Here is a 13,373-nt window from a genome sequence, read left to right on the forward strand (position 1 = left end):
AATAAAAAGAATTAAATAAAGAATGATATTCTCACTGGAAAGTGATTTTTATTTATATCAAATATTGAAAGAGAATTACTCCCTTAAACAGATTCCTGTACAGGTGGTTCATAGCCTTCTGGTCTGTCAACCTTTGAGCCACTTTCACCCACTTCTTCACTTTTGCTACCAGCACCATCACCATGGAGTTCCAGGAGTTTGCTCAATTCGAAACGTGGCTTCTTTAATACTTTAACCTGTAGTGTGATAAATTTCTCGTTTATATTTAAATCTATTCAAAATGTTAAGCTTACAAGAATTGTTTATATACCTTGCGGATATAGACATCGTGTAGTGGATAAATTCCTTGTGAAGCTTTTTCAATATCCTTGGCAGTAGCATCTGGTAAGAGCTTACTAACCACACCCTTTAAATCGCTCTTTGTAACATCATTTGTAATCGTGTCTACCATCTTCTGTCTAATTTTCTTAACCTAAACATAAAAATACACGTATATATAAGTAACCTTATGCATGAGTAATAACTTCATAATCTATATATATTAAATAAAAATGTTGCAACATCAATATCACTACTCTCTAATCCAAAAGTAATGTGGTAAGTGAGTGCATATTATTGTATGCAACTTTGTAAAACACAAAAGTGTATATACCACTTTTATGCACTTTAAGTTGCAAATATTGCAGATAGAACATAATAAGTTTATTCTGTATAAATACTAACTTGTGCATGTTGAGCATAACACGTTTTCCTGGTGCTCAGTTGATCTTTGTTAGTGAAACCAATACAGAAAACTCTGAGAAGATACCCATCAGTGGTTTTCACATCAACATTAGCCTCTATCAAGGTTTGCCATTTCTTAACCATGGACCTCAATTTATCTGTAGTTAAGTCCATCCCGTGGAAATTAGTTAACACATTACGATGCTGAACATCTTCAGCAATCAACCTAAATTTACGGAAAGATCTTTCGGCATCTCCGTCATTTTGCAAATCGGCCAGAGAAACTTCAAATACTCTGTATTTCAAACCTTCAGAGGCAATCTCTGCAAAACAATAAAGATAATATTAGTAAACAAAACATTATATACTGTACAATATTTTTTAAATAAATTTGTGGCAGTAACTAATTTTAATATTATTATTGGAATAATATTATGGTAAGTGTCTGCTTTTCTTTATGCAACATAAAACGCCATATAAAGTATTAATAAAACTTCTATGGAGCTGGAGTTGCAAAATTTTTGTTCACACAAAATATATTACTTGTTCCTTGTGTTCTGTTGACCAACGTTTTGCCAACATGACGATTTGTAAACATAGATGGTGCCTTAACATCGTACCAATCTTTACGGGTGAAGGGATCAACACTGTGAGAAAAGAAGAGTTAGGTTAGGATGGTTGAACTTCTAGATTAGATATAATAATTTCTTATAATTTAATAATTCTGTGGTACTTGTAAACTTTAACTCAAAATTTAATTTGTTGAATTCATTGAAAGCATCAAATTTAATAAATTTCTATTGACATAACATTATTTAAAAAGAAGTCAATGAAAAGAAGTCAAAGGAGTTAAATTTTCAATTATACAATTAAAAATTACACTTAGATAAAATATACAACTTTTCAAGATTATCTTTTATATGAACGAATATTGACAAAATCGTAATATTAAACATGGAATATACGCATACATTTGACTGTTACGTGTAGAGAATCTATTTCAATATCAAACATCTTTAGCGATATCAGACGGAAAATTACATTTTTTACATAAGAGATATTTAAAATACATCGAGGAAATATTATAATTTACTTACATCTTCTTTTTAACACCCTTTTTACCTCCTTTCGAGAGCCCCTTGTTTTTACCAACCGCCATGACTAACGTTATACACGAAAAGAACCACGTTTACGTTATGACGGAAACTGGCAGAGCTATCTATAAGTTATCGGCGTATACACGAACACTGATTGGTTGAACCAGTTCGCTTCTATTTTGAATTAAACTTTTTAAATACTATTTTACTTGTGATCATATAAAATCATTTAAAAATTAAATTCCTAATTATATATATATTTATAATAAATAAATCCTTAATATTAATAAATGGGTATTAAAAATAAATATAAATAAGAATTTTCCAATACTGTTACTTAAACATCAACTTTAATATATTATTATACTAAACTTGGATATACAAAGGTATATGTACGTAGCAACAATAAAATTGAATAAAAGATATATCTTACTCTAAAGAAAATAATCCTGTATTTACAAGCTTAAATTATAATATAAGTTTATTTATATGTTGTAAGCTTAATGTGGATTAATTTAAAAATAAATTGCTATTTCTATAATTTATGATTTATTTTAAGAAATCTTATTTTAAACTGTAAAGAATATTAAATACAATTAGATATATTGACTATTAGAGATTATAAATGCATAATTGCAGTTTGTGCATACAAGTACGAAGTTTCCTGCTAAAGTTTGAGTTTTACTTAAGATATCGAATGTCGACAGCTGTTGGCTTTTGGCTAATTTCAGTACAATTCGAATTTCCGCATATAAGATTGTGGGATTTATTTTTTTTTTTTTTTGATCGAACGCAAATGCAATGTTCAGCGTTCGTCTTTTTTCGCGATAAATTTCCTCGGTAAATGAGACGATTTTTAGCGGAATATATGTGCACGCAGTGGTCATTACAAAGACTTGTATCAAGTAGTTGGCCTATAAAATCGTTCTGATAATCATGAATCTCCACACATTGTTTCAGGATTTCAATCCAAGGTAAAAATTATTGCACGCGGATTCTTTTTTTAAATTTTTTAAAATTTATATGCTATTTCCAAATTAATAATAAATTCGCGTAATATAATGGTATTTTATATTTACTGGAACATTTAAAATAGTTTAAAACATCGAGTGTTATTTCATGCACTTAAAGATTTATATTGTTTAATTTCTGATTTGATATTCTTCGCAAAACTATATGATTTCATTTGTGAACTTACGTAACTTTTGATAATTTGCATCAAGGGTCTATTAATATTTTTAATTTTAGTCTAAGATACACATATTATCTGGGTCAGATGGTTATTTTAAACAAATAACTGGTACTTCATTCAGCACATTTTATCATTGTTGGAAGATTGTTGATCTTTGTCGGAAATTATCGAAAGTAATACAATTTCAATATTTTATCCATTTATGGTATATATTTTGTAATCATTGGAAATTATTATTTAAAATAATAAATATAATTGATAATAACTTTTTATAAAACTCTGTAACATATCCTATATGCAATATTAAAAATGTTTATGAAAGTATATGCAACAAAATATACTAATCATTTCTAATTTATATTTTAGTAAATTTTTGGTACACTGCTGTTTGATGATATTTACAATCTTATTTGCACTTCGTTTGGATGGTTTCATAGAATGGAGTTATTGGACTGTATTTACTCCAATATGGTTCTGGAAAAGCATGGTAATTTTGGGTGCTACTGTTGGAAGTTATGTTTGGTGGAAGCATCCACATGCGAGATTGGAAGGAGATGCTTATATACATTATAAAGCAATGTTGATTACATTGGCATTACATTTGATTCTGTTAATGTTTGAATTGTTAGTATGTGATAAATTAGAATCTGAAAGACACCTTTGGATGCTTGTATTTATACCACTTATCTTCATCTCTGCTGTATCAATAGTTGTAAGTAATTTTTAATTGTATACCTGGAAGGTATGTGGATTGATTCTACAGAAAATGTTCTTATATTTTTAGGTGTGTATATGGGCTGCAAAGCACGATCGATTATTTGATTTTGAATTATTTTGTGCAGTAAATATTCTGCAGTTTATTTTCTTAGCATTAAAACTGGATGGTATAATTACATGGAGCTGGGAAGTAGTGTTTGCTCCCCTTTGGGCACTGTTATCATTATCTTTAGTTGCAGTACTATATGCAATAGTGTTTGCTGCTGTTTTATTAAGAACTCCACAGATTAATGCCAGACAAAGGCGAACATCTTTGTACTCAGCATTGGCATATACATCTCTTGTGGTTCCAGTCCTAGTGTTCCAAGTAAGAATTATAATAATTTTCTTTTAATTAATTTTCTTTTTAGTGAATTTCATTAATACTATGATTTTATTCGTTCTAGGTACTATTAGCAAATAAATTAGATGGAGATATTTCACTGAATTATACAACAGTAGTAATGCCACTTTTAATATCTCACGTAACACTTATTTTTATGTCATTTGAGGCAAAAGGAGGAAACATATGTAAGACAACAATATCTAATATAGATTTCATATAAAATTAAATATCATGAAATGATAAAATTACTACTATTAACACTTCAGGGACCAAATTCGCGTCTTTCATTCTCCAATAGTTGGGGACTGAAGAGGCGAATTCGCGTCTTACGTATTTCATATGATATCCTATAAAAATATTAACTACTGTTAAATAAAACAGTAAAAAAGCAATGGATGCTATAAACAAAATGTTATTAATGTGTTTTTACATTACATGCTTGAATAATACAAATAATACGGTCCACGAAGTGTTCAGAAAAAGTTGTTACTTATTCTAGGGTGGTTTGGTGTTAGGAAAGATTTTTGTCATTTTCTACTGGGACTATGTCCACTGCTCCAAGAATATGGTAATATTTCTTACCAACCACGAAGTGAGCAGGATCAACCACCATCAGACCAACCAATGGTATCAGAAAAGAATGAAAAATACGTTAAAAAAATCGACCTAATGAAACCCGTCGTACCTATAATTCCTATCGATATGCCGGATTGATTATATTGTTTGGGTATGCATGAATATACATAAATATAGATAATTAATGTCAATTTAAAAGAAATATTTTATGTTACAGGATATATTCGGATATATGAAATATTTTTATCGATATGACTGGTTCATACCAGATGCGATATCTTACCAAGTGACGGATAGGTGCGTAAATAATAAAAGAATTATAGAAAAAAAGTGGGGGGAAATTGTTATTTTCGGTACGATACGAAAGTCTTGTTATTGTTAAACATATTGTGCGCTAAGGCAATCATAATTATATTACCCATTTTATTCATGGGGTTTAAGCCTTACATGATCATTGTAAAGATTTGGTAGAAAAGATCTTGAAAGGTTTTTTAAAACGATCTACCTAAAGATCACGCGAAAGTTCAATATTGGATGCATCTACATAAAATGCCCCTAGAGCAAATTTAGCAGTCGCAGTGCTCAAAATCATTGTCTCTTAAAGCTGCATCAATTTTATGTCTATCCAAACATTTAAATTATGCGTAGAATAAGCAACCAACCCGTCCATTTGTTTGATTACTCCTTTATAATGGTATAGGATAATTGCCGACCTATTTTATTAAGCCTGTTATTCGTAAACTTTACGTAACGGTAGCATTATTATTACTTTGCCAAAAGTAGTAGGTATAAAATAATGGTGAATATGCCTAAGCTGGTGCTAAAAAAATTAAAAATATCTTAGATATGTTTTATATGCAACTGTGAACTGTGTTTAAAATTGAAACTAAACCTCGGTGTATCGTGATCTGTACAGGGCTAAGCTTAATTTGTAATATATTATATTTTAAATAGATTTTCCTGCAGAGTGTCATAAATGTACATTTGAAGCTTGTTACCAAGGAAAATCTTTCATGTAAATAATACTCCAAGTTTTAGGAATTTTTAGCACTGTACAGGTCATGTCCAGGAAGTTTATTATGTATATAGCTAAGTTTTGATTAATGCGTAACTGTCTGACTTTTAGTTAACATAAAATTTGTCAACATTGAATTATTTGTAAAAAAAATTTGTATGTATATATACGTATATATAAAGATAACATAAATAGTAAAAAGTAAAAACGAGTAAAGCTATGAGCGATATAAATAATTACGATTTTGCATTATGTTTTACATTTTCTTTTAAAGATTACCGTTTTTATCTTACATTATTTAATATTCAAAATTTGTATTATGAATAAGACATGGTTGTATTATTCGTCTAGTAAATTTCAAGAGATTGTCACAATTAATGAACAAAAATTGTTGACTACACGAAAAAGTAATAAAATTAATTACATTTTATTTTTATTCTCTTGGAAACGTTTTATTATATTTACGAGCCCTTTTTCGAATAATTTTCATTTTAATAACAAATTTTAAACATACATCTGTAACGAGTATGTTGATAATATATAGAACAAAAAACAAAAGTCATACATTTATATTAGAATAATTTTTCTACATGTTCCTAAAAGGTTCGCAATATTTCTCATAAAAATATTTATATTAATATTATCAGAGAGGTAACCATTTTAATATGTAATATAAGCGTCTTCAAAGGGCTCTGTTACTCTAAATGTTAAATTAATTTTGAGTACGATTACTATTATCAGTTGCTTAACAGATGCTAATGAGTAATAAATACGTTTTATAATCGATGATGTTACAAATATATAGCATGTTGGTGGTACATATTGAATAATTTAAATTCTATCACCTTCCTTTTTAAATTGCTATTTATTTCATTGAAAACTGAAAATATTATGATGTACATAAAAGTATAATATTTGTTCGACACGATCTACGTGTTATGTATTATAATATAAGAGTTATTACGATATAAAAAGCGATGCAGTTTCTTATTTACAATTAAAATATAATTTATCATAAACTTAGCTAAAATTTGCAAATTGTTCGAAACGTTAAGATTTTAATCGGCCTTAATGAGACGAGAGATTGGATATATCGGCTGGAATACAAGACTGAGCGCCTCGCATCTTTAAAGTAGCATAAGTAAAATGTAAAAAAAAAAGAAGATGAAACAAAATAATTGAAAAACCAGTAAATATTAAGGATATTAATTGTTAACGTTATTAGATATCGTAACTACCTGATCGTATACCCAATCAAAATTTTGAGATATCGTATACCCAATGATTTATTGTGTTATAATGTAGAAATAATGTACATACTCTGTTGTATTACAATAACATTATAGACTATATTAATTATTATGTATTATACATATCTATCATGCGCGACGATTGCTAAATATGTAGTGGTATTATTTTATTTTATATACACTACACGCAAGAGATACCATTATAATCTAATAAAGTTTATATTTTTGGTATTAACAGACACGAGCAATTTTTACAATACGAGATTTTTTTCGGTATTGTTTTTTGTATGTATGAATCGCATGTGATCAATCGGTAACGTGTTGGATCGTTCATGTGTCAAAAAGCGTGGACATCTTTTTATCTCAATCATTAACATTGTGGTCTTCGGAAAGGCATTTTTGTGAACATCAATCCTAAGATTATTGGAAACCTATAATATGCATATAATGTCTATGCTACAAATTATATGATTTTTTACATAATTTGTTTTTTTTTTAATGTAAGAAATGGACGACGATTATGGACACATATCCATAATGTCCCGTTTATCATCTACTCACATTTTTGGTACATGTGCAAACTATTGTCGGCCAATAAGTGTATTTGCATCGTAATAAATTGCATCGGTCATTAAGTCTCAACATAATGGTATATATTCAGGTACCCAAGTACGACCAAGGAGCAATGAGACATTCTTTGATACTTTTGCGACGTCAAGTTCAGAATCCTCTATTAATGACGTTTCCCAAACGTACAGTATTCGCAAACGTTTTGCACAGAGCGTAACAAATTCCAACAATCCTGAGCAACTAAACATGTTAAGGAAAACAGATCATCGTCGTTTAATTATTTTATTTTAATTAGGATTGACTAAAAAGAAACTACAGCATAATAATACAGAAGTAAATAATATAAGGTTTAAAAATATAATGTAACAGCTAGAAATATTGGAAAATTGAAAAAATGTTGAGGCAACATAAAATTTGTTATTTCTAATCGTTACGTTTAAGCATTTTCTTATTGTATAGACAAATTTAATTAGTGTGTTACGTACGTGATTTCACAATCACCCAAACCCACGGCGCTTAGGCGTGGACATCTTTGAGCGACAGAGAGTAATACGTGATCGAGTAAACCGGGTCCATAAGCTGCAATTACTAGCTCAATCAACCGGGGACACTGGTAGCCAATACGTAACACAGTTGCTTCCGACGGTGCTTCCCCAAAGTATAGGTGCGTTATAGGAACGTACGGTGCAAATAATGGACTCTGATCGTCTTCGCTCGTCATATAGGACAATCTAATTTAGAGTGAATTTCACATTTTACATAATATAAATATACCGCAGTGCACCTGATAGAATTTAGATATTCCTTTTATACAAGAATATTTTATATCGTGAAATAATGTACCCCATTTTAATCTGTTTAAATATTGTAGCTCTGTTACGATGCTCTGAAGGATTAAGATAAGAACTAACGTTTACGGTACAAGTAAATATATAACGTGCACTCACAGTATAAGATTTATGTTGGGCAAATGACTGGAAAAAGTAAACCAAGCTTTATCGCTGACTCGCGGAAGTGGTTTTGTCTCTGGATGCACTTCCAATCGTAGGGTTTCCAATTGCACCTGTTTTTCAGAACTCAAAGCTAATAGTAACTCGTCGCTAAGCAATGAATAGGACAGTGACAACTCTTGCAGGTATCGACAATAATTGACCAACGCCTTAATCCCTGCAAAAATTTGTTGATATCATATTGTTTTTATCATACTTCTTATAATCGTTATTAACGTTATTATTAACATCGAATGAGCTGAATTTTTTCAAGATGAAATTTAAAAAACATTGGATTATTTCTTGTAGAATGAAAGTGAGTTAAACCTTCGGGTAACAATCGAGGAAATCCCTTAATTCGTAGAAGTTGCAAAGTTTTCGAAGAGTCCTCATCGCTTCCGGAACGATCCTTCTTTTGTTCGATCGAGTCTTTGTTTGATATTTTCATGATGGATTTGAACTTATCATTGTCGATGTCTAAGAAATCAGGCTTTGCAGTGCTCATTAGTGCCAGCATCTATCAGCAAACATTCCAACAGAAAAACTAATTAATTAACTTAAAAAATTTAATAATGTCTCTTTAAACTACAAATAACAGTTTCTTTTGGAATACAGAAATCTAGTCAGGACTTGTGGCAAAGATTTAAAATGGTACTTCTTCACCGCTGAATTGATTTAGTATTCTTAATCAATCAAATGACACAATGATAAGCGCACTTCGTTCCTACTCATTTCACCATTAAATTTCATATATGTTTATCAAAAATTATCATAATTATCAATAATTTCCGTAATACGTTCAACTTCAACATCCTAATCAAACTATACCATTGAAACATACGTAAATCAATCCATCGTTAGTCCTTTCCCAAAGACTTACAATCTATAACGCATGATTAAATGGGTGCAATATATATTTATAAAAATAATACACTTTTATTTCATAGATGGTTCCATCTTCATCACCAGTGAACACTATATCATTCCAGTTGCGACATTTGTATGATAATAACGTACAGGGTTGAGCCCACTATTAAGTAAAAGTGTATCACATTTTTATATGTACCATCAATCTATGATATTATAAAGCTTTTTATAAAAAGAATTAATTTTCACAGAGGTATAATGTTCACAATCTTATATTACAGACTATATTTACTTCCATCCCATTAGTTCTTCCCAAGATCTTACTTTCGCCGGTATAACAATCCTTAATTGTTCCTTAAAAAAAATATACTCCAAAGGAAGTCTCCAAAAAATTCCACAACTTGAACACTTTCTTTATACCATCAATACAATTGAAATAATTAATCTTATACCAGCCACAGAAACCATAAACCGCCCAAAATTTTCAATGGATATCCGATTAGCGTGCAGGCAGCCTCGATAGGCTCCACGCTACTATGACTCTTCAGGAACTCGTGGAACAGACGAAGTTGTTACGCCGAGGAATGCAATACCTTCGACTCATAGTTGAAGAGAGCTAGTTCGTACGGCCTCCACCGCAAGAGGCGGTGAGAAAAAGCGAAAGGACGATTGGAAAGGCTGTTACAATCGTTGTGCAAGAGAAAACATTGATCGAATTGGGACCACGGAGAGGCTTGTGACTAGGACATGCACGTGCTAGGTATCCGTCGTTGCACTAGGTTCCGCAGGTAACTTTATAAGGAGTCTGTGTATACTTTGAGACGCATACCTAGGTAAAAGGATAGCTACACAGCTATAGAAAGCGGTCATGGACTAAGTAAAATGTTTTAAATGTTCCTTAACCTCTAGCTATATTGCTATTCACGTGCTAGCGTTTGCGGATCACGTGCATTGCCCGTATAAGGAGGATCTCCAGTTTGATAAATGATATTGCTAGTCAAGTTAATTAACTCTTCGTTACTCTTTTTCTTTTTTCAAAGTAGCACGACGTAGCGTATGTTTGTAATAGAATCTGACAGGACAGCAAGAAATTTTGTATTAAGTATACGCATATCAAATTCTAAATCTTCAGTGTTCTAAAGAGTACTAATCCTTCTTTCTTTGAGAATTCAAAATCTTCAGTTTTCTAAAGTATTCTAATTCTTTCTTTAAGAATCCTAAATCTCGGGTCCACGAGGATCTTTTATCGTTCCAGCAGAATCTTCTCTAGAAATAAATAGAAATAACGATTTACTTAGTAATAATATCACATTTCAGTGAATTTGTGGAGAATTCTTTGTTTCTTTACACGTAACAGAAATGACGCGGAATTCGATAGATTCTGTGTGACATTTGACAGTCAAGAATGAAAAAAAGGAACAAAGAATTTACATTATCAAAAATAAAATATATAAAAAAGATTGTAACTGGATGGGAAAAACAATAAAAAGAAATAAGACGAATATTAATCAAACGAAATAAATATTACATAATAATTGCATTGATGCACATTCGTCCTCAAATATTAAATATTTTACGGGTTTAATAAAACGTTTGTAATCCGTAAAAGGAGGTCATGGACTTGCAGAGACTGTTGCCGGTTCCCAGTAGACCATGCACGTGTTTTCCTTTGCGACTCACGTGTATCACGAAGAGAAAGGAAACTGATATAAATGACTAACTAATTAAACATCGTTCGATACCTACTCGATTGCCTTTACTTATCAAATACTTGTTTAAACACTTCATTCTTTATTCCTGTCAAAATGATTACATTTCTTTCGTTAGTATCTAGTAAGAAAATAAGCAATTTTTTCTATAATTTTTACAATTTATACATTTTATTTGATATACTAGATTTATATATTATATTATATTTTTAAAAACATTTAAAATATAGGTACGTACAAATCTTAGAAAATGCAGAATAAATTTAGCTAACTCTTTACAAACTCAGTTATAAAATAGAAGAACATGGCTAGAACGGCAAATAAAATTAACAGCGGTGAAAGTCAAGCTTCGTTAAATTCGTCATATTTTATCCAGACATTACATGACAAACGCTTCTACACGAATCTATTAAACAGTTTACCGTTTCATTCAACGTAACTGTAACGTTGTACCATTTAAAGAGTATTATTCCAAAGCATTCAATGTATCTAATATCAATAATAAATTGTCCATCTTTGGCATGATATACAAAAAGGAGGCTCAAACCTAAGCTTAAATTTACAATTTTTCATATTATGCATACACCAACCAATCATTCAGTGTTCTAGAAAATTCGAATTATACAGATCAAAATGCAAAAGAATATTTACATATAAAAAGATATAAAGAACATTACCTATTATCCCGGTTGTGACTGAATTTTACGTTCCTTAAGAACGGTGATTTGCGAGTGAGAGCGAATCGCGGGACACAAACTGACAGATGGAACGAAAGCTCTTTGCGGTGGAGAGTCGTGTTCTTTGGAAGCGAAACCCATTTACTTTTGCAGTGGCTCGCCGCTAGCATTCGATTCGGTTGCCCGTCAGTTAAACTGTTACCTGAAACAGCACGCGTATTGTTAACACACTGTCGTCATACACCTGAACAGTGAACTCATTTCTCCAAGTAATGCTTATTACACCAAGCACTGCTTCGCTAACTGGCCACGGATCTAGTTCATCTGGCCAACTATATCAGAAAAGATATTTTTCTATGAAATCACAGCTATCATTTCTTTTCTCCATTGAGTACAAATGAAATACAAATACCTGTCACTGATATAGAAACATTTTATGAATATGAATATTATACATATTATATAAAAACGTTTTGAAATTTCATTAACATTCTGATGAAATAGTCATTTATTATAAAAATACATTCAGTAAAAAACGAATATATAGCATGAATTGTGATCTTAAATATATGTAGTTAGCGTAAAAAATGGTCTCATTAAATATTGTAGCTTAGTAATATAATCAATAATTAACTGTTCAAATATTCTGGACATCTTTGTGAAGTGTATGTATGGAATAAATATCTAGTAACTTCTATATACATTTTCAGATTGATCTTAAATTTTCAGAATCTGAAAACCTATATAATAGCTACATCACATTCAAAGATCATAAAGGAATTTAAATATTCAATTATTCAGTACATTAAACACAAATGGCTGTCCATATCGTATATTAATTTTTTTTCTTTAATCTTAAATATATCGTAACTTCAAATTGATTTCAAATTTAATGAAGAAGAATGAGGAAATTTCAAAATGTTTCATATAACATGTATAATATATTCCTAAAAGATATCTGTACTAAGTATTCAAAAATTTTTGCGTGCCACCGTATACATATGTAAGTAGTAAGTATATATAACACTAAAGATTCACTTCATAAGATCAGTTTCAAGAACTCTGGTGGGAAAAGGTAGCCAGTCAACGAATCAAGATCTGGTTCAGTTCACGCGGCACTGCTACGATCGTTAATAACGCTTCGCCGTTTCCAACCAAAAAACTATTTCTATGTATTACAACTTTCCTTGTCACGGAACGTTACGCAGCGAATCCTGCAACCTGACCGTCGAATTTCAACATCATGTTACTACGCATATCCCCCTTTAGAATCGTCCGAATTGCTTTCCCAATAATTGATCACACCTACTAATACGCAGATATTCGTGTTTTGTGGTACGTCGAAGCGAAACGACACGCAATGTTCTCCAAATACCAATTTGCCAAGTATGTATGTATTTTTGTTTTTCTCGTTGAGGAATCTCCAGTTCTACGCGGTAACTCTATAACGGACTTCTCTTGACTTCTCTAGGCCGATAAAATTTTTTGTTTTAACAGATATTTTTCGTTAAACGCACGTCCCTACAAACCGGTCTCGAGTTAATACTGTGCTCAGTTGTTCACTGCGCCTACGGTGTCCTGCCTGACGCACGCGACACTGCTAAAG

At 30.9% G+C, this 13,373-nt stretch overlaps 4 protein-coding genes across 6 annotated transcripts in view; 1 reads left to right on the forward strand and 3 right to left on the reverse strand.

Moving 5' to 3' along the window:
* LOC139995781 (uncharacterized) overlaps positions 1 to 13,373 on the reverse strand; it is a 112,841-nt gene that overhangs the window by 93,648 nt on the left and 5,820 nt on the right. The window lies entirely within an intron of this gene.
* Positions 29 to 1,979, reverse strand: Rps3a (ribosomal protein S3A). Its single transcript, XM_072019620.1, has 5 exons — positions 1,821 to 1,979; positions 1,267 to 1,370; positions 724 to 1,046; positions 311 to 472; positions 29 to 236 (listed from the first exon to the last, which is right to left on the reverse strand). Exons 1-5 carry the CDS (start codon positions 1,880 to 1,882, stop codon positions 84 to 86), a joined length of 804 nt encoding a protein of 267 aa, XP_071875721.1. The 5' UTR covers positions 1,883 to 1,979; the 3' UTR covers positions 29 to 83.
* On the forward strand, positions 2,519 to 7,190 carry LOC139995792 (transmembrane protein 185A). The gene is made up of 6 exons (XM_072019612.1): positions 2,519 to 2,794; positions 3,379 to 3,724; positions 3,797 to 4,096; positions 4,176 to 4,299; positions 4,614 to 4,841; positions 4,908 to 7,190. Exons 1-5 carry the CDS (start codon positions 2,757 to 2,759, stop codon positions 4,826 to 4,828), a joined length of 1,023 nt encoding a protein of 340 aa, XP_071875713.1. The 5' UTR covers positions 2,519 to 2,756; the 3' UTR covers positions 4,829 to 4,841; positions 4,908 to 7,190.
* Positions 6,974 to 12,481, reverse strand: LOC139995797 (F-box/LRR-repeat protein 3). 3 transcript variants are annotated; one of them, XM_072019616.1, is made up of 6 exons: positions 11,768 to 12,481; positions 8,842 to 9,031; positions 8,473 to 8,692; positions 8,011 to 8,256; positions 7,517 to 7,765; positions 6,974 to 7,386 (listed from the first exon to the last, which is right to left on the reverse strand). In XM_072019616.1, the coding sequence occupies exons 2-5, from the start codon at positions 9,029 to 9,031 to the stop codon at positions 7,594 to 7,596; spliced, it is 828 nt and encodes a 275-aa protein (XP_071875717.1). In that variant the 5' UTR covers positions 11,768 to 12,481; the 3' UTR covers positions 6,974 to 7,386; positions 7,517 to 7,593. The 3 variants fall into 3 exon arrangements, with proteins under 3 accessions (XP_071875717.1, XP_071875718.1, XP_071875719.1); XM_072019617.1 differs by having other exon boundaries at positions 6,974 to 7,406; positions 11,768 to 12,099; XM_072019618.1 differs by lacking the exon at positions 11,768 to 12,481 and adding an exon at positions 9,706 to 10,416.

Source organism: Bombus fervidus, chromosome 16 (genome assembly GCF_041682495.2).
Source record: "Bombus fervidus isolate BK054 chromosome 16, iyBomFerv1, whole genome shotgun sequence".
In the NCBI taxonomy this organism is placed as follows: Eukaryota; Metazoa; Arthropoda; class Insecta; order Hymenoptera; family Apidae; genus Bombus; species Bombus fervidus.